The 19,641-nt window shown below is 31.3% G+C and overlaps 2 protein-coding genes across 2 annotated transcripts in view; one reads left to right on the forward strand and one right to left on the reverse strand.

The window, feature by feature from the left end:
- Window positions 1-1,182: 1,182 nt before the first annotated feature.
- On the reverse strand, window positions 1,183-10,691 carry LOC111704225 (uncharacterized). Its single transcript, XM_023476379.1, has 10 exons — window positions 10,615-10,691; window positions 9,923-10,002; window positions 8,423-8,473; window positions 6,447-6,516; window positions 6,203-6,258; window positions 5,517-5,579; window positions 5,210-5,260; window positions 4,015-4,121; window positions 3,843-3,937; window positions 1,183-1,342 (listed from the first exon to the last, which is right to left on the reverse strand). The coding sequence occupies exons 1-10, from the start codon at window positions 10,689-10,691 to the stop codon at window positions 1,183-1,185; spliced, it is 810 nt and encodes a 269-aa protein (XP_023332147.1).
- Window positions 10,692-17,632: 6,941 nt separating this feature from the next.
- The window catches only part of LOC111704226 (uncharacterized), a 42,703-nt gene continuing 40,694 nt past the window's right edge, over window positions 17,633-19,641 (forward strand). The window contains exons 1-3 of the mRNA XM_023476380.1: window positions 17,633-17,665; window positions 18,294-18,422; window positions 18,763-18,813. Coding sequence (XP_023332148.1) covers window positions 17,633-17,665; window positions 18,294-18,422; window positions 18,763-18,813 — 213 coding nt within the window. The remainder of the gene's footprint in view (window positions 17,666-18,293; window positions 18,423-18,762; window positions 18,814-19,641) is intronic.

The raw sequence follows: 19,641 nt of genomic DNA on the forward strand, positions 1-19,641 counted from the left end.
AAATTCATTATTAGGAACAAAAATCGCGCCGCAAGCGAAAATTTTTTTGACTTAAAAGACTCAAAAAAAGTAAAAATTAATGACTAAAGACTAAAAAACTAGATGTTTAACTTTTCACACATTATAGTTTATTAAGACAGATATTTTTCCTGTTTTGCACTATAGGGTTTCTTTCCGAATTAAGCATGCTATTAAGAAGCTATTCTGAAATAAGAACAAAAAATTCAAAATTCAGGGGGGGCTACGCCCCTCCCTGAATCTGTCAGGGGGGGGCGAATGTCCCCCGCCCCCCCTGTATCCGCCCCTGACCAGAATAGATTTCTTGTTTCATTTGTTATCAGATGTGTTGACTTATAACTGAATATCCGATTGGTAAGGTTAGTTTTTTATTGTTTAAGTATAACACACATTTTTCTTGCCCCCCCCTAAAAATGTTTAGGGGGGGCCAAAAAAAATTTTCGCGCTTCGCGCGTGATATTTTTTCCCCTAGCCCCCCTCTAACCAAATGTCTAGTTGCGCGCCTGATCTAAAGTATCAATTTTGAACTTAAGTACAGTGAAACCCTGAATAACGAATACATCGGAAGAATTTATCAAATGTCGTCTTGACAATTTTTAAATGAGTTTTATACTGTATTACGTAAATTTCAGTATTTGCGAAAAAAAATAAATATCCATGAATATGCGGGAACAGTTTTAAAGAGTTAAATATAATCATTTAATTAAAAAACTAAATATCTGCAACATTCCACATCAGAAAGTGAAGAATACAACATTTGATGAATTATTTCGATGTATTCGTTATTAAGGGTTTCACTGTATGCTATTGTTATTGCCCTTAATCTAAATCATTAAAAGGGGAATGTCCACATTTCCATTCAAAGGGTGGGGGGGGGGGGGGCTTTCTGACTTCGTTTTAAGAGATTTGTCTCTGATTTTTTGCATGCCGGCCTGAAAATTGTGATCTAGTTTTTGAATCAAACAAAGTCAGGAAGCCCTCCCACCCCCCACCCTTTTTATGGAAATGTGGACATTCCCCATTATAAAGCAGTATCCCACCAAACAATTTTTGAACAATTTTGAGAAGGAAATAATCCTTTACTTTTCACATTCTTCACAATGACTCTTTAAATAAATATAAACCAAATTTGGAGACTTTAGAACCTGTTCTCAAGAAAATTCTTCAAATTATCAAAATTTGAGTATTAGGAGAATTTCCCCATTTTTGTTTTCTAGAATTGATATTATTTTTGAATTGATTTCCTAAATCAAAATCGTAATAGTAGCATCCAGTGTTGATCCATCCAGCTTTTGGATCACCCCCACAGTAGGTTATCTTGCCACTATTAATAAAAAAAGAAAGCAGAGTCTACTAAGAACCAAAACAAATTAATTTTATAATGAAAAAAATATTTTTGATCTATTATAAATGCTGACCATAAAGCATGAAAAATATGTGTACCTTATGGATATAGATGTTGGATAAAGGGACTGTAAGCGTAATTTCAAGTGACCTTCCTTTTATAGTGGAAATTGATATCAATGCTTGATCTCCTCTTTTTGTAAATTTACAGATTACTATAATCTTTAACTAATCAGAAAATCAAAAGTCTTGACAGTGGATATTCAGATAAACCTCATGAAAACCGGAGTTGGATCCAATATTGTGCATGTTTGTTGGTTGTAAAAATGCTAATTTTTAAATTGAGCTGGATTGTCCGAGCTAGAAAAGCCAATTTTTTTGATCACTCATTCAATACTTCTTAGATTTTCTTTAGATCTTATGCTTAAATTACAAAACCACATGAAAGAATAAATAATGCCAAGATAAAGAGCTCTCTATAGATACCAATTTGACTAACTGAGACAAGCATCAATGACTAGAGCCCTCATGGAAAATCTCTGACCACACACATGGATAAAGGAACAACTCCTCAGCTGTATATGCGGTGCAGATTATGGGTCATAATAGGAAAATTTATTCTAATTTCGCATAAAAATCGGAAAGATTTTTAAAACCAGAGTAAAACAGGGGTTTTCTGCAAGCAAGAAGATCTCTCAATGCCCCTCTAATACTTCTTAAAACTCCAACCTTATCAGTGGCTTAAATAAGGGGGTTATTGGGGTTGTTTATCCCCCCTAGAATCCTGGGGGTAATTCCTCCCCCCCCAGAATCCTGGGGGTAAATACCCCCTCTAGAATCCTGGGGCCCCTAGAATTTGTTTTTAAAAAAAGGTTGATTTTAAAATTGAATATCTTTAAAATTTGCACGAAAATAATTCAAATGTGCAGATACTTCAAACTTTGAATAATTTTGGTAAGATATTCTAAGTTTGAAATATCAAAGGTTTACACCACTCGGTGCAAAGATTTAGGGATTAGAATATTTGAGTTTGTGGCTAAAACTCAATTCCAAATCTAGAGAACATTCTGGCAAACTTCTAACTGATTATCATATTTGATAACCTGTTTATCTTCTTTATACGAACTTCTATAAAATCAAAAATGAAATAAGATTATGAATGTTGGTTAGAATGATTCATCATATATTCAATAGCTTCAGGAGAAAACGTAACAATATCTGTCCTTTTTCAATGTAGGTGATTAAAATTATATATGTATTTTGATGTATTTTTTTCAAAATATATAAATGATTATTTCTTGTAATTTTATCTGTAATTAAACAAGCTACTTAACAAATTTTCTTTGGCGCTCCGCGCACACACAAGAATTGACTGACTCATATTGTTAATTTTACAGCTATTGAAAGTATAAATGTATTTAAAAACACAAGAAAAGAAAATGATTTGAATTGAATACAGCCAAATCGGCATGCAACAACTGAAAATTTCCTTTTTTCGTCTACCTTATCCTACTTCACGAGCAGATTCAGTGGAACTCAGAAACCGCTTTACTGTGGAATCTTAATCAAAACATTCTGAGAGGGATCAGCATTTTGGAATGGGAGCACTTGTCCTAGAGAGTACTCCTGGATCATTTTGAACCTAGCTGAATGCAGTTATAGGATTAGGGGTTTTTTCGAACTTTTTTCAAAATTGCTGCAGGATACATGAATGATGCAACAGATTCAGAATTTAAGAAAAATATCAAAATTCTACTATAATTGATCATAATTGATGAGTACCGCGACTACTCAAATTCAGGCTGTACACAGAAAAAATAATTAAATACAACTTGCTTTATCTGCTATGTTCAGAGGTGGTGTGAAAAGAAGAATTTTGTAAAAAATAATTAGTCTCTTAAAATTTTAATTTGTAAAAAACATGAAATAAAAAATACCAAATTTAAAAAAAAATATGTCCAAAATAATTTGCATCCTCATAGTAGGTGGGCTATCGCCTGACGTGCTTATTAAAATATGTTTAAGCCAAAAAGTTCTATGAGCATTTTACTGACTAACTGTTATTGAGTCCATTCAAGAATAAAAGCTAGAATCCAAGAAAGAATAAATACTTTGAATCCACATTAATTCATTAATATTTGTCTCAATTAGTCTAACTTGATATTAAAAAAGAGCTCTTAATCTTGTCAACATTTGTTTCATTATGTGTTTTGTAATTTAAGCATAAGACCTAAAGAAAATCTAAGAAGTATTGAATAAGTGATCAAAAAATTTGCCAAATAATAATCGGCCATTTTCCAGCTCTAACAATCAAGCTTAGTTTTGAATTTAGCAATTTTACAACCAGCAAGCATGCACAATGTTGGATCTATCTTCGATTTTTAGTGAGACTATTGTTAACATAAACTTGCTTGAGAACAGGTGTGGACAATATAGATATAGAAGCTCAGCTCCGAAGGAAAACAATTATGTTAAGCTACCTGAAATACTGCACAACATGCTGTCGGGTTTGTTGAGTAATCCCTTGTGTATAAAGCCTTTGCCCATTGGGTCCAAAAGTATAGAACTGCTTGTTCTTAATGAGAAGAACAAATTAGACTTGTGAATTCCGCTGTACTGTGCAGAATGATTATGAAATATGTTTATTGTTACCGTTGGTGATAGCAACCCCCCTGTAACTGCTATAATAGTTGGTAAACACTTAAACTCATCTAGAGGTTTATCCCATTCAGCATTAGCTCCATGGTTGCAATAAAGGCCTAGCAATTTATTTAATTCAAAGGCATTTTGGTAGGACTTGTTCTGTTACCAAACAGTAAGTTTTTGAAAATTAACAGAAACCAATAATTTCTAAAACTTAACAAAAAATAATTATTCTTGAAATAAAAATTTGCAGTTTATAAACGAGCTAAAAAATGTGTTTCAAAATAACTTCATTAAAAATTAACGTCAAAATTTCATGAAACTTGCTGTTAATAAAGTCAAAATTGTTAATAAACAGATACTTTGAGATAGAACTGAAAATACCGTCAAGGAATAGAACGTTCAGTTCTTAGCTAAAGACTGAACAGTTTCTTGATTGTTTTAACAAGTATAACTAAAGTATAACTAAAGTATAACTAAAGTATAACTAAAGTATAACTAAAGTATAACTAAACTATAACTAAAGTATTAAAGTTAACAAACGACTTGTAGAAAATCTGAAAGTGCCCATCATCACATGATTAATTCTTGTTACAAAACTAACCAGTCTTGAAAATACAGAATCATGTTTAATTGTACTAAACCCTCGTAAGAATGAGTTACATAGCATTTCATGCCATGTGCAAATTCTTCTTTATTTCATGCCATTTATAAATTCTCCTTTATTTCATGCCATTTGTAAATTATCCTTTACTTCATGCCATGTGCAAATTCTCTTTTATTTCATGCCAGTGCAAATTCTCCTTTATTTCATACCATTTGTAAATTATCCTTTATTTGGCCAAATAAAGCCCTGTCTTAATCTAAGAGAGCATTTGGTTCGGTAGCAAGCTGAATTTCAGTACAAATTTTATAAATAAAATTAACAACTAATAAACAAACTCAGATGTTCTAATTTCTATATCTGTGCAACCAAATGTAGTAGACCTTACACATATCTAATTATGAATTCTGTTGAACAAACAAACTAATCTTGATATATCAAAGGTTTACAACATCAGTTTAGAAAGATATAGGGATTTGAAAATTTTCGTTTTTTGGCTAAGACGCTATATTATTTTCCCGGAAATAAGAAATGTTGAGATTATTAAATTCATCGAACATATTTAAGACATCTCAATTCACACGTCTGTTTACAAATTACCTCTGTAAGATTGGGCAACATATCCAGGAGAACAAACCAAAAAACATTTTTCTAAAGCAAAAAATCCATAAAAAAATTTATCCGAATCATAGATTTAAAATGTTAATTTTTAAGATTGTATTATGGGGTCAGATTCCCCGGAACTTCCTAATAACAATAACTAGAAATTACCATCTAGCCTTGTGATAAAAAAAATTCCAAATTTAAATGTGATTTCATACCAACTAAAAACTTGACTAAAAATTACAGCTTTTGGTTGAGATTTTGATCCAAATTTTAGCGCAGGAAACGTTGAACTATGACTAACCTTGCTTAATGTTCTTCAGACAGTTCCACCTTCCATGTTCTGGATCCTCTGGAACGGGGCATCCTTGAAACAAAGTGAAATTTATCTTTTTTATGGACTACTTTCCAACAATAATCTTTCTTATTTCAGTTAGAAACAGTCTTTCTTTGTCAAATGATCTACTTTATCAAGAAAACTATTCAAGGCTTTGATTAACAATTTCAGCCTTTTAGTTGTTTAATTCAAATAGTTTTGTGTTGTTAATAAAGTCCCATTTTTTGTAGATAAGGGTGTATGTATGGAGCCTAGCTAAATTAGATAATTTATCTAGGGTATGGAGTTTAGAGCGCCAATGCAATTCATTTTTTTTAAACTGCAAAGGAATTGAGTCTTTGCAACAAACTCAAATTTTCTAATCCCTATTTCTTTACAACTTGATGGTGCAAACCTTTGATTTTTCAAACTTATAATATTTAATCTATCATTATTAATAGTTTGAAATATCTTAGTTCTACGCCAATGGGTTGCACAGATATAGGGATTGGAAAATCAAAGTTTGTGACAAAGACTCTATTCCTTTATCTGCGGCATATAAAAATATTAGTTAGAGGTTTTGATTTTTAAATATTAATTTTTCAAACCAAATTTGATTCAAAGCTTAAACTGAAATTCTATCCTATTATCTATTTTTTCTGAGACATTCATACCTCTTTGCTTCCAGACCAACTGTGTTGAATTATCCTTGTCACTTTTATCGTTCTCACTAAAATTTATATTTTGAGAATCTTTATAAAAGAAGATTCGAAACTCATGGAAGCTCGAAATATTCGAAAGTAAACAGCGAAAAAATTGAATTGCAAAAAATCTGCGTTTTTATAACATCGCAGTTTTGGGTTTTGAAAAAAAAATAATTGAAAACTGGATTCAGATAAAACAAAACTGTTGTCTTACCTAAAGCTACCGAGAAAACAGCTTTCAGTTGTGTTTACATAATTAAACACTTGACAATCTCCACCTTCAGCTAACATAAGAATTTTATTATGATATCATAGGAATCCTTTTAATAAACTTAATTAAACCAGTGAACTTTTTGTTTTTAACTTTCATGCGTAATTTGTAACCAATTTTTTGTTCACAAAATGTACATTAGTTTAAAAAAAATATTTTGGGTAGTTTTTAAAAATTGCTGATGTTATGAACTACTTAGTTCTAGGGAAAATTTTATGTTTAAAAGAAATTACAGAGATGACAATCATTCTAAAGTTTGATTGGGTGAAACTTTATTTATCGCATTAGATTTTTTACAGGTCTTAGTTAAACTTCCAATGGCTGCATGGGGACAGGTCTTAGTTAAACTTACAATGGCAGGGGACAGGTATTAGTTAAACTTCCAATGGCAGAGGACAGGTCTTAGTTAAACTTCCAATGGCAAGGGGTTAGCACACACATGTATTTCTTTATGTTTTGGTTTAGTCTCGATTGCGATGTAGGTTCGCTTACTTTTCACTATACATAAATAAGAAGTAAAATGCAAGATGAAAAAAATGAGTATTTTAATTGACTTGGCTAGCTACAGCACTCACATCATCACATGGTCCTGCATATTCTGAATAAACTTAATTAACATTCCTTGTATGGGGTGTTATAGTTGTACGTACATATCCTAATGCACGGAAGGTTTTGACGCAAATTCCGCGCCAAAAAATTGCACGTTATAATTATGTGCATAACTTGCATGGCAATTTGTATGTGCAAATTGTCCAAGGAAAATAGTGTTCTCAAAGGAATAGTGTTCAAAGCATCAAAGGTCTATAACATCGGGTTGCAAAGATCGATTTAGAAATTCAGTTCCTTTTGCGCAAAAAAGTATGCACATGTTTCGCTTAAAAAATACGAAAATATACACATATTGTCATACATTTGAACTTGTGCAAGATTGTTTCAAAAAAGGGGCCTACCTGCTCTAGACGCTCTTGGTGAGTTTTATTTTCACGGGTCTACCTGCTCTAGACGCTCTTGGTGAGCTTTATTTTAACGGGTCTACCTGCTCTAGACGCTCTTGGTGAGCTTTATTTTCACGGGTCTACCTGCTCTAGACGCTCTTGGTGAGCTTTATTTTCACGGGTCTACCTGATCTAAACGCTCTCGGTGAGCTTTATTTTCACGGGTCTACCTGGTCTAGACACTCTTGGTGAGCTTTATTTTCACTGGTCTACCTGATCTAGACGCTCTTGGTGAGCTTTATTTTCACGGGTCTACCTGCTCTAGACGCTCTTGGTGAGCTTTATTTTCACTGGTCTACCTGATCTAGATGCTCTTGGTGAGCTTTATTTTCACTGGTCTACCTGATCTAGATGCTCTTGGTGAGCTTTATTTTCACGGGTCTACCTAATCTAGACGCTCTTGGTGAGCTTTATTTTCACAAGTCTACCTGATCTAGACGCTCTTGGTGAGCATTATTTTCACGGTTCTACCTGCTCTAGACGCTCTTGGTGAGCTTTATTTTTACTGGTCAGCCTGCTCTAGACGCTCTTGGTGAGCTTTATTTTCACGAGTCTACCTGCTCTGGACGCTCTTGGTGAGCTTTATTTTCACTTAGCAAACTTGTTTTTAATTTAGATTAAGAAAATTGTGACGAGTTTGCCCTAAATAAACTGAACTGAGAGCCATAAACTATTTAATCTCACTGTTAAAGAATCAAAATAAAATCATTACTAAAAGTAGGTTGTATCATATTCTTGAGATTCATAGTTGGACAAAATGGACAATAATAGTTCAATAAAAGTTCTTATTTCGAAAGGGTTGATGTAAGTAACATTTTCCTTAAATGTGTATTGTTCCATTTTGCCAAAAACCAATTCTGCAGTATATACAATACTATGCAATGTATACATGCATTATACAATATACATTTTAAAAATATTTACCTTTTTTTCCCAAAAACTTTAAACTGCAAATGAAAGCTGACTGAACAAAATCTAAACATAAAAAAGGTCGCGCCATAAAGTTTCTTAGTTTTGTTTTGTCACTCTTTGTGACATATATTATTTGATTATATATGATTGTTTGATATTATTTGATTTTTGAGAAATCATTTCACAATTAAGCTTTCATGTTTTATTTTCATTTTTTAACAATATTTGGAATTTACAACAATTCATTTTCACAAATTTCAAAATATTCAATTTCAATTTCAATGTATGCAATTTTTCCGAAATGGTGATCGATTTATTCATACAGTTACATTGAATTTAAATGAAAATTTTCAGAATTCATCAAATATGTTCTGGAAAACTCAAAAAAATTTGAATTCCTCAATTGATTTCAGGTTTTTAAATTTGGCAAACTTTTCTTTTTTAGGAATTCATGATTCATCAAGAATTAAATAACATTCAACAATAACATTCTATGCAATCAAATAGCATTCAATTCAATCATATAACATTCAATGCAATCAAATAACATTCAATGCAATCAAAAAAATTCAATGCTATGCAATGAAATAACATTCTATGCAATCAAATAACATTCAATGCAATCAAAAAAAATTCAATGCAATCCAATAACATTCTATGCAATCAAATAAAAATTCTATGCAATCAAATAAATTGCTATACAATCAAATAACATTCTATGCAATGAAATAACATGCTATGCAATCAAATAACATTCAATGCAATCAAATAACATTCAATGCAATCAAATAACGTTCTTTGCAATCAATTAACATTCAATGCAATCAAATAACATTCAATGCAATCAAATAACATTCTATGCAATCAAATAACATTCTTTGCAAACAAATGACATTCAATGCAATCAAATAACATTCTATGCAATCAATTCGTTAAAGATAAACTTTTAAATATCTTTTAAAATCTATAAAAGTGAGTAAGTCTATATAAAAGAGAGTAAGTCTATGTAAAAGAGAGTAAGTCTCTATAAAAGAGAGTAAGTCTACCTCATCATGATTTTTGAGTTTAACATTAGTGAATTGTAAAAAGAGCTGGGCATACTCAGTATTTTTTTCGTTCGTTCTTCATTCATGAATGGTCCATTTCGTTCGTTTTTTTTTCAATCTTTCAAAAAAATTTGATTTCGTTCTTTCTCAAAATTATTGATCATTTTCATTTTCGTTTGGTTCGTAAAAGGCGATCATTATTCAAGTTCGTTTGAACGAACTATTTAGAAATTATTAAGGAAAAATTAAGATCGGTTGAAAGATTTAAATCAAGTTCCTTTTCGTTTTTTGTTCATTTTAAACAAAAAAGATAGTTTTTTTATTTCTCTCGTTCCTCTATCGTTCGTTTTTTCGTTCATTGTTTATAACAAAAGATTTCGTTCGTTCTGAAAAATTTCTTAAATTTTCAAAAATTTAGTTTTGTTTAATTTGTTGAGAAAAACGATGGCCATCTCTAGTTGTATACCTTGTTCCTCGACTAGATTCAGATTAGCGACAGGAACCTCTTCTTTAACAAACAGACTACTGTCAATGGCATTTAACAACCTTGTAAACATTTTCAATTCAATTAATCATCATATTATCATCGATTTTTTTCAACGCATGATATTTCATCATATTTTATGTTTGTTTTATATACAATGCACTTAAAACGACGATTTTTTTTCTCTGCCACGTAGAACCAGGCAGACACATCAAGAGCAGAAACATCTGGCGGCCATCTAATCGTCATTTAAATTGGATCATATTTAAAACAAATAAAGAATATTATGGATTATTTATTATATATGAATGCGTCGAAAAAAAATCTATGATTGTTGTAATATCTGAAAGATTTGTTTGGAATTAGATTTATTGCAAAATTCTGATTTGTATGGTATATATCAGAATATCAGGATTTGTATGGTATAAGTCTGGTATAAGTCGTTTTTAACAATTTTCTCCGGATAGACGCCACAGACAGATTAGTAGCAATCACCATCAAATATTTTCCATGTAAGCCCCCTTTCATTTTTCGCGAACACTCCCTTTAAGTTTCCCTATAAAACAAAATATTTGCAAAATTAGTTTTTGCATGAGACATTTCTCAGATGTAAATAGAGCAAAGGAAAAAAATCCTTTTTAAAAAGGATAAAATTTGTCAAAAAAATATATTACCCTGCATTTAAAAGAATGATTATATTGAAAAACATGTTGGCGGGTTGGCCTGATAAATGTCTCTGGAGTCCAGGCATACGACATTAGGCCTGGACAAACAAAAGGATTTTAAAGGTGTACAAAAAATATTGGACTTAATGTCCTTCAGTTCATATTTAAACAGCCTATTAGCTTTTAATTAGTACTAGTTGTACTTTTCAAGACAACTGTGGCCGGAGAAAAATTGCCGATTTTTTGTTCAGAATTCGAGCGCAAAGGGACGGTCTTTTAGTTAATGTGACTTTTAATTGTGAAATTGTAACATAACTTTGACATTTTGAAATCTGGTAAGTTTTAAATAGTTAATGTAATAAAGCAGCTCATTGCGTGGCGCATCTATTTTAATGCCTTGATTTTTGATTGGGGAAAAAAACAGTGTATATGTCCAAAACATCCAATAGCAAACGGCAGCTTTCCAAAAAACGACCAAATTTGAGTTTTAAAAATTTATTTTGAAAAGGGCAGAAATATTTCCCCTTGAAAGTTCACAAAAGTACCAGTTTTCTGGCATCTTAGGGATCAAAACTTTACCGGGAAAAGTGTCAAGTTTTGTTATGTATCCTATAAAATATACAAAAATTCTACTAATAATTTGAAAAACTATTATTTAGACAAAAAAAAATCTGCAATTACATAAGTGTTTTAGAATTAGAGTTTTGGACCATTTGTTTCGTATTTTAGACATATTGTTTAATTATTTTTAAGTTACAAATGCGTTTTGTTGTATTAGGCGTTTTGCTGCATTGGGCGTGTTGTTGCATAAGGTGCTTTATTTTTTTGGGCGTTTTTTTATTGGGATTTTGTTGTATTGGGAGTTTTGTTGAATTGGGCGTTTAGTTGAACTGTGCGATTTTTTTGCGTTTTGTTGTTCTTGGTGTTTAGTTGATTGGCCGTTTTGTTATTTGGCGTTTTATTTATTTACTGGCTTGAGAACCCAGCCTTGCCTAGAATAAAAGCTGACTCACTGAATCTGTTAAACCAAGGTCAGATTCCCGTGGTTCTACCAGCTCAGTTACATATCATATTGTTACACTTCCTATAATTAAACTTCAAATATATTTGTTTAAACTCAACCCTATTCCTTAATCATTCAAAAGTTGTGTTTAAGGTCAAATAATCTTTAGATTTCCCTCAACATTTTATAAAAAATCATTATTGATAATCCTGTTCTAGTCGCTGTTCTCGGCCCCCTAGCTTTACCTAGCTGCAGCGCTCGGACCCCTAGCCCATCCTAACCGCAGTGCTTGGCCAGAAATTGTCTTAACCTAATCTAACCCAAAATAATGATAGAGACAGTGCATATTATCCCAAATTATGGTGAGACACAGAACATTATTTAACTATTAGGAGGCCGCAGCGCTCGGCCCTCAAGTAGTATTTAGGGTACGCCTATAGTTTTACACATCTACAGCCATAGGTTTTCCCTTTGTTGTCTTCTTAAATGAAAGCTGCAATGACACCATGTTTCACTTTGAATTCCGAGCCAATACTAAATAAAAGAAAAAAATTAGCGGATTAATAAAATTAATAAGGTGCGGAATCATTATGATTTGATCCTTTGAAATACAACTTTACATATGTGATATGATTATAGAAAACGTAATTATAGGAAGTGTGACTTCATAGAAAATGTAACTTTATAGGAAATGTAAGCTTATAGGAAATGTAACTTTATAATAAATGTAATTATAGCAAGTGTGATTTGAATATTATTGGAATATTATTGGAATATTATTGGAATATTATTGGAATATTATTGAAATATTATTGGAATATTATTGGAATATTATTGGAATATTGTTGGAATATTATTGGAATATTATTGGAATAATATTGGACACCTGTTTTGCAAAATTGGAAACTTATTAAAATTTAAAAATTCATGTAGTAAATGTGCAGAGGCTCATTTTTTACTAAATATGGTTTTAATAAGAGTTTTTCTTTTTTTATTAAGTACCGATTTTTGGTTTTAAGTCCTTGAGAGTTTGAATTTGCATTTTTTCAAATTATTCTGAGAGAAAATATAAATACGTTTATTAAAGAATAAATTTGATTTTTAGACCGGAAAAATGTCAACTAGCATTAAAAATATTGAAAATCTTATGATTATCAACTATCATTTATTTTTTATTCTGTGGGTCAACTCTGATTATTACAACAGAGCTGGTAGAGCAGTTTATGCTTGTGCAATGGATCTGAGTAAGGCATTTGATCATGTGTCATGGGAAGTGCTCTTCTCAGAGTTATTGGAGAGGGGTGTTTCACCTCTAGCATTAAGGTGTTTAATGTTCCTTTACTCAAATCAAAAATGTAATGTTAGATGGGGTAATGCGTTCTCAAATACCTTCAATGTACAAAATGGAGTCAGACAAGGAGCAGTTTCTTCCCCTGTGCTATTCTGTACATACATTGACAAAGTTATCAAGTTATTCAACGATTGTAAGCCAAATCCAGGGTGTCTATATGGGAATCTGGGTATATGTAGATGTGTTAACATAAATTCGAAATATAAGGAAGACAATTGTACCGACTCAAATGCCTCTGTTAATTCTCTAGATGTGTGTGTACACAGGATCCATTTCCGCAATGAAGCACACCACACATGTCAAATCCCCGCTCATCCCAGCTCCCGCCTCACCTCAGCAGTCAGCCGAAAACACCCGAGATGATCACAACTCAGTCTCAGAGAGCTACCCTGGCTCCTACATGTTGTTAATATAGATACTTGAGCAGCAGCAGATGATGCTTACATCCAGCCCATCAAAATGTTCCAAGAGTTTTAAGTATTTGCGGCTGAACGGAAAGGAATTATCCGGACTGAATATATTTCCCTCCCCGGAGTTCCAACGGGCCTACTCACCCACTCTCCTCTACAAGAGGATAATCTTAACTCTAAAGAGTTTCCTAATCGAACCTGGAAGTTTTGTTGGGGATTATATATCCTACGAGAGCCTGGAGAGAGCAGAAACCTGCTGATACAGTTCTAGTTGATCTGCACTACCAACATGAAGTTCTACATAGCTCACTTAAGTTGCTACTGATGTTTGTCAATTTATAGTTTCTGTATTAATTTTTAAACCAACCAATTTTAACCACACTTGGGAAACTATTTCATAACCTATTGTTTTATTAAATAAAGATTAGAAATACCATTAGATCTCTTTTATTTTATCATATTGACTTTTAAAGTCAACAAGATGATATTATTCTGCTTTCTCCTAGCAGAAAAGGTCTTCAGAAAATGGTGAAAATTTGTGAAAATTTTGCCAAAGCTACTAAAGTGAAATTTAGCAAATATTCAAATAGAAAAATGTAAAACTAAATGCCTTATTTTTTCTAAAGAAAGGGTTAATTATATTGAAATAACCCCAATTTTATTGAATGAATTACCTTTACCATTTGTCAACGACTTAAAACAATTAGGAAATGTTCTGCAAAGTGATAATTCAATGACCATAGATTGCAATAAAAAAACGAGCAATTTACATTTCAAAAATTCATTCCCTTAACCAAGAATTTTATGTTAATAGTCCAGATGTTATTTTGAAACTATACAATATTTATTGTTGTAGTTTTGATAGATCTAGTATTTGGGACTTGATTATTTATTTTTAAAACACTAAAATAATAGACTACTACTGAGATGCAGTTTAGATAAAAACGATAAAAGGTTCTTTAAAATTGGCCTAACACAATACTGATCAATGATACATGCCGAGTCCATGTATGCCGAGTCCATTAGCGCCTGATCCAATCAGGGTTGAGTCGTGTGTTAATTGTCTATTCTGAACCAATAGAAATAATAATCCGGTAACATTTATCTTTTTGTCTATCTCATTATCCAATTATAAAGTTATGAATTCTTTAATCGGCGCTATACGTAAATGGAAATATTTACTTCTACTGATAAGCGTTTTAGGTTATATACTCTTTTTCCCCATCTCTATATTTTGATATCCACTGCGGGCATTTTTAATATAAGACAGATTCCAACAAATATTAATATTGCTAGCACAGCTTAATATTTATTTATCATTGTAAATTTACTTTATAGAGAATATACACTATACAGTCCAGTACAATATACAATATTTAAAATTCGGTGATGATGATAAAAAGTAGATGTTAGTTCCACATTTATTGAAAATATATTTTGGTCTGAGTTGACCCTTGTCAGTTCTTGAGATTGTTTCTTTAAATTTCTGTTGGTGTTATTTAAAGTTACTCTTCTAAAAAATTAGGGTTCTGTCTAGGGTTTCCAATCAAAATTCCGTTGCGCGGAATTGCGCGCAATGGTTGCTTCCGCTTGCGCCATTTCATTGCGCGCAATTGCGCCATAATTGAAAAAATGAAGCAATTATATATTCGCTGAATTGCATGCAACGGAATTGCTTTTCCGTCTAAAAATCAATATTTTTAACAAATTTACGGAGCAGATACAGGGATGGAAACACCTCTGTAGATTTTTAAAAAATCTAAATCCGAGTTTCAATTGTTTTAACAGTTTTCAAATTTTTAAGTTTATTGTACAGTGAAACCCTTAATAACGAATACATCGAAAGAATTCATCAAATGTCGTATTCTTCACTTTCTGATAATGGAATGTTGCAGATTTTTAGTTTTTTTAATTAAATGAGTATATGGAACTCTTTAAAACTGTCCCACATATTCATGGATATTTATTTATTTTCGCAAATACTGAAATAAGGCACTCTGCTTTAAATCCTACATCTTTATATTAAAACACTTGTGCATCATACAAATATGCACACAGCTTTATTTGTAGATTATATAATATAATAATCTAGATCCGAAACTTTAGAGTTGTGCTGATAAAGAACTATTAGAGAAAAACTATTAATTAAGTGAATTTTAAAGTATTAAAAACTTGAGCAAAATCGTGAATTGTTTTCATAGAAAACTTATATTTAACATTAAATTTACCTAAAGGTATTTAACAAGGAAGCAAAATATGTAAAGGCCTAGGCCTGGGGAGCAGTTCGTTCTTTATCTAGGAACTCCGAACTGTTAACGGTATTTTCCGTTCTTTCTCAATGCTCAATGTTTCTGTTTGTTAAAGGGAAAGGCCGGCAATGTATGGTTTTCTTTTTCATCAATGCATTATATTGATTTTCTTATTCTTTATGAACTTGTTCGCAGAATTCTTCAAATTCTTCAAATGTCGTCTTTTCATTATAGAAAATGCTCTTGAATATTGATACATTAAAGCCAACAATAACTAAATAAGATTACTTATTTTCGATGATAAGAGTTGATTTTTATTTTCTCAAACTGTTCTTAAGCAACTAATTAGTTTATGTAGACTTTTTGAGGATTTTAAAGATTGCATTATCAAACTTTGCAGGTCACTCCCTTTAACGATCTTAATTGTATTAACGGCATTAACGGATGTACGAAAACAAATTATTGCTGGAAAGGTAATATATAACAATTAATGATTGGAATATTACTTAAATAAAGGGAATAAAACGTCCTATTTGAAGTATGTCTAACTTTAGACAAAATTTCGCTGAGAACTCCTGCTGTAAAGTAACTCATTGTTTTTCTAGCTTTGTGCAAAATCAGCTAAAACTTTTTACGCATTCCACAGGCGTGTGACAGATAGCTGTGAGATTGAGCAAAAAATGTTGAAAATACGATTAACCCAGATTCTTTTTATAAAAACATATGTTTTTATATCATCTTATTAACTCTTCTTTAACGAGTAATACGAGAAATTATCTGCCTTAGTTCAAGGGGGATTTGAACCCCATTGGAGAGTAAGGCCAATTTGAATTTATTCGTAATTTGTGTATTTGTTAAATTAAGAAAATTTATTACTTAATTTTTGTCCCTCATTAAGGGACTAGTTATGAATTTTCATGTGACCTTTTATTAAATAAGTGAGATGTTTGGTTTACCATCGTAACTTTAAACATTTTTCAAAGGTAGAACTTGATTATTTTCAATTGTGGTTTCTCTACCTAATACCAAAGTGAAGGATTTACGCAGTAAAGACTTTGTAGAAAATTATCAGAATCATACACTTTTTATTGATACCCAGAATGAGGTTAGACGGAAATAAATACGTCCCTTGGTAAAATAAAGTGTTTTTTGAAATTACGCCTACAGTCCGTTTCGTGAAAAATGGCCTCCAATAGCGTGCACGTGGCCGCATGTTCAGAACTTTGCCATAAAAGGTTTTGGGTTTTTTTTTTACAAAACTCCATAATTTTTCTAAAAGCCCTAAACACGTGTTACAAAATATATTGAGAATTCGAATAATTGTCCAGCTCATTTTTAACAAAGGGATGGGGTGTTTTCCGGAAGCTAAAAGAAGTATAGGGTTAACGCATTATTTGATATCCAAGATGAATTGTAAATAAAAAAATTGTCAAATAATCAATAAATATAATTTTGTCGAAGCTTTAAAAATATCCAAAACTGTGTCCGGCGAATTTCCAATATTTCAACTTAAGGAAAAACAAAATCGGAGGAAAGTTGACAGTATTATTTAGTTTTCCTTGGACAAAATACATATTTTTTCTTTTATACCTTATAGCTTTTGTAAAATCAAAATAACTAAAACACTCTATTAAAACTAATGAAAAATAAAAGAGCTTTTTCCAATTCTAATATTAAAAACTATTTTCATAGGAAAGATTATTTTGTAAATTACAAAATCATTTACAACTACTTTACAGAAAAGATAAGGTTTGTTTATTCTACCAAGGGTGACCACGGGGAAAAAATATAGTATTCTCTTTCTAAAAAAATTGTTCTAAATTTTAATGTCTTCGAAAATTAAAATGCCCTAATTATTTTTTAAAAAAGGTTTGACGGTTTTTACTTTTAAGAAACATACCGGTATTTTTGTTATTTGGTTATAATTACGGATATAGTAAATAAAAAATAATGGCTTAATCTTATTTTTCAGAAAAAAAATTTGTGGTTTCTAAAAGTTGGTAAAATTACAAAAATGGCTGAACAGACAACGGAAGAAAAAGAAGAAGTGAGTAAAAAAAACTCAAAATAGCCCAATGGTCATTTTATGTGTGATAAACAGCAAACTGTGGAATGATTTAGTCTTCGTAAATCTTTCAATTAATCTTAGAAATTCCTATTTATTATTTATTCATTAACTATTTGGAAAAATTGTTTAACATCTCAATGACAAAGACGACGACAATGATTCCACCGTTTTCTGGGTACCACTTTATGATAAAGTAGATTTAGCTTAAAGGGAGTGTTCGCGAAAAATGAAAGGGGGTATAGGCTTAATGCGATAAAAAAGCGCTACTAATCTTACTTCTATCTGTTGCGTCTATAAAGAGAAAATTGTTAAAGACGTCTCAAACCGAATAACTTAGCGCCCATACAAATTTAGAAAATTGCAACATACGACTTAGACCGTAAAAAAATCAATTTAGTTCAGTGAACTTGAAAAAAAAGAATTGTTCATAGACTTATTTCACTTTATACATTGTTTTTAAGCTGTTGCAGTCAAATTATTTACTTTAAAATTATAACCACGTCTGTGGCAAATGAATAAGATTAATTTTTATTTCATCTTTTTAAAAAGTTTTATTGATCCCATTTTAGATGAAAGTGAACTTAGGCATTTTATTTTCTTTCTGCAGTGTGACCCATTGAGAAGATTTGACTACCAGAGGTTGAGTGGTGTAAGTAGCAGCAGTTGTATCAGTAATTGTAGCAGCAAGAGGAGTAGGGATGGATGTTCAGTACTCTCCGACCCCAGACTTTCCCAGGTATAAGAATATTGTTTTCATTGGGTAATCAAAAAACAGCTTCTAAACCTTGCGTGGGTTCGTGTAACATCTATAATGAAACTTGACATCAAATGAGCACGAATGATTAAGTGTTCAGTAAAGTATACATTTTAATCTCCATAAAATCAGAAGAAAAATGTAAAAATTTGGGATGCAACGAATCATTTAAGGAAATATCTAAAATTGTTTTTAATTTCGAATACAATTCATGACAAGTGACAATGATAATAATTATGTCGAATGTATAAAACAACAATACAAATAATTTAACAAAACCTTTTATACAATATTTTGTTTCTAAATTCTGAACCTGATTTAGCTGTTCCATATAACTCAGAGCTTGGGAAAGATGGCGGACGAATTTCCAGAGGTTAGATTTTTTATTGAAATATTTTTTTATCAAATTCTTTAAATCGTGATTTTTTAAATCTGATTTTGATAATATTATAAACCCATCTTGATATTAACTGAATAAAAATCATTCATATATAAAGTAGTAATCTCTGTTTGTATGTCCAATCATAACTCAGGAATCAGGAAACTTGATTATATTACCACGGGAATATTTTTAACTTGATTTAAAAGTTCTGTTATAAAGTATAGTGATAACCAGAAAACTCTAAAATAGGAAGACGACTTTTAAGCTCAAGTCAGGACTTAAACTAGACATTAGACAAATCAATTGTACAGTATATAGACTCTTTTCACCTAAATTGTGTTTTTCTAAGTTACTAGTAAAATAATTTTTTGTAACAACATCAAAACGCTTAAGTATTGCTTTAATGTCGTCTTTCTATTCCATTGTTTTCTGGTTATCACTGTAGGTTGATTTTTATATGGAAAACTTGGTTTCTAGGCAAAGCTTGGTTCCCAAGCTGGTAGTACATAAAGTACATATAGTACATATAGTACATATAGTACACTACATATAGTACATATCTAATAAAACAAGACATTCGTATAAACAAATGTTGCTTATAGCCGGCCAAACGGCTGGACCGATTGGGCTGAAACTTTTTGTGAACACTCATGGGTGGTCGGGACTCGGGGGGTGTCATAGGCTAAAAAAATATATTTAAAAAAAAATTTGTTTGTTTATTTTAAAGATTTTTTAAAAATTTTCTTTTTCCACAGCAACGCCGGGCCCTTCAGCTAATAGTAACTATAGTACAAAACTGCATTATCAAATCTTGTAATA

The sequence above is a fragment of the Eurytemora carolleeae genome, unplaced genomic scaffold, assembly GCF_000591075.1.
Source record: "Eurytemora carolleeae unplaced genomic scaffold, Eaff_2.0 scaffold194, whole genome shotgun sequence".
In the NCBI taxonomy this organism is placed as follows: Eukaryota; Metazoa; Arthropoda; class Copepoda; order Calanoida; family Temoridae; genus Eurytemora; species Eurytemora carolleeae.

What these genes read in the sequence shown, in the direction of transcription:
- LOC111704225 (XM_023476379.1), bottom strand. Translation starts at nt 10,691, where the DNA reads ATGCCTGGACTCCAGAGACATTTATCAGGCCAACCCGCCAACATGTTT. An exon ending in ATCATTCTTTTAAATGCAGG is followed by an intron (nt 10,003 to 10,614) that starts GTAATATATTTT and finishes AATGTTTACAAG; the next exon opens with GTTGTTAAATGCCATTGACA. An exon ending in GTTGGTCTGGAAGCAAAGAG is followed by an intron (nt 5,580 to 6,202) that starts GTATGAATGTCT and finishes CTTTGTTTCAAG; the next exon opens with GATGCCCCGTTCCAGAGGAT.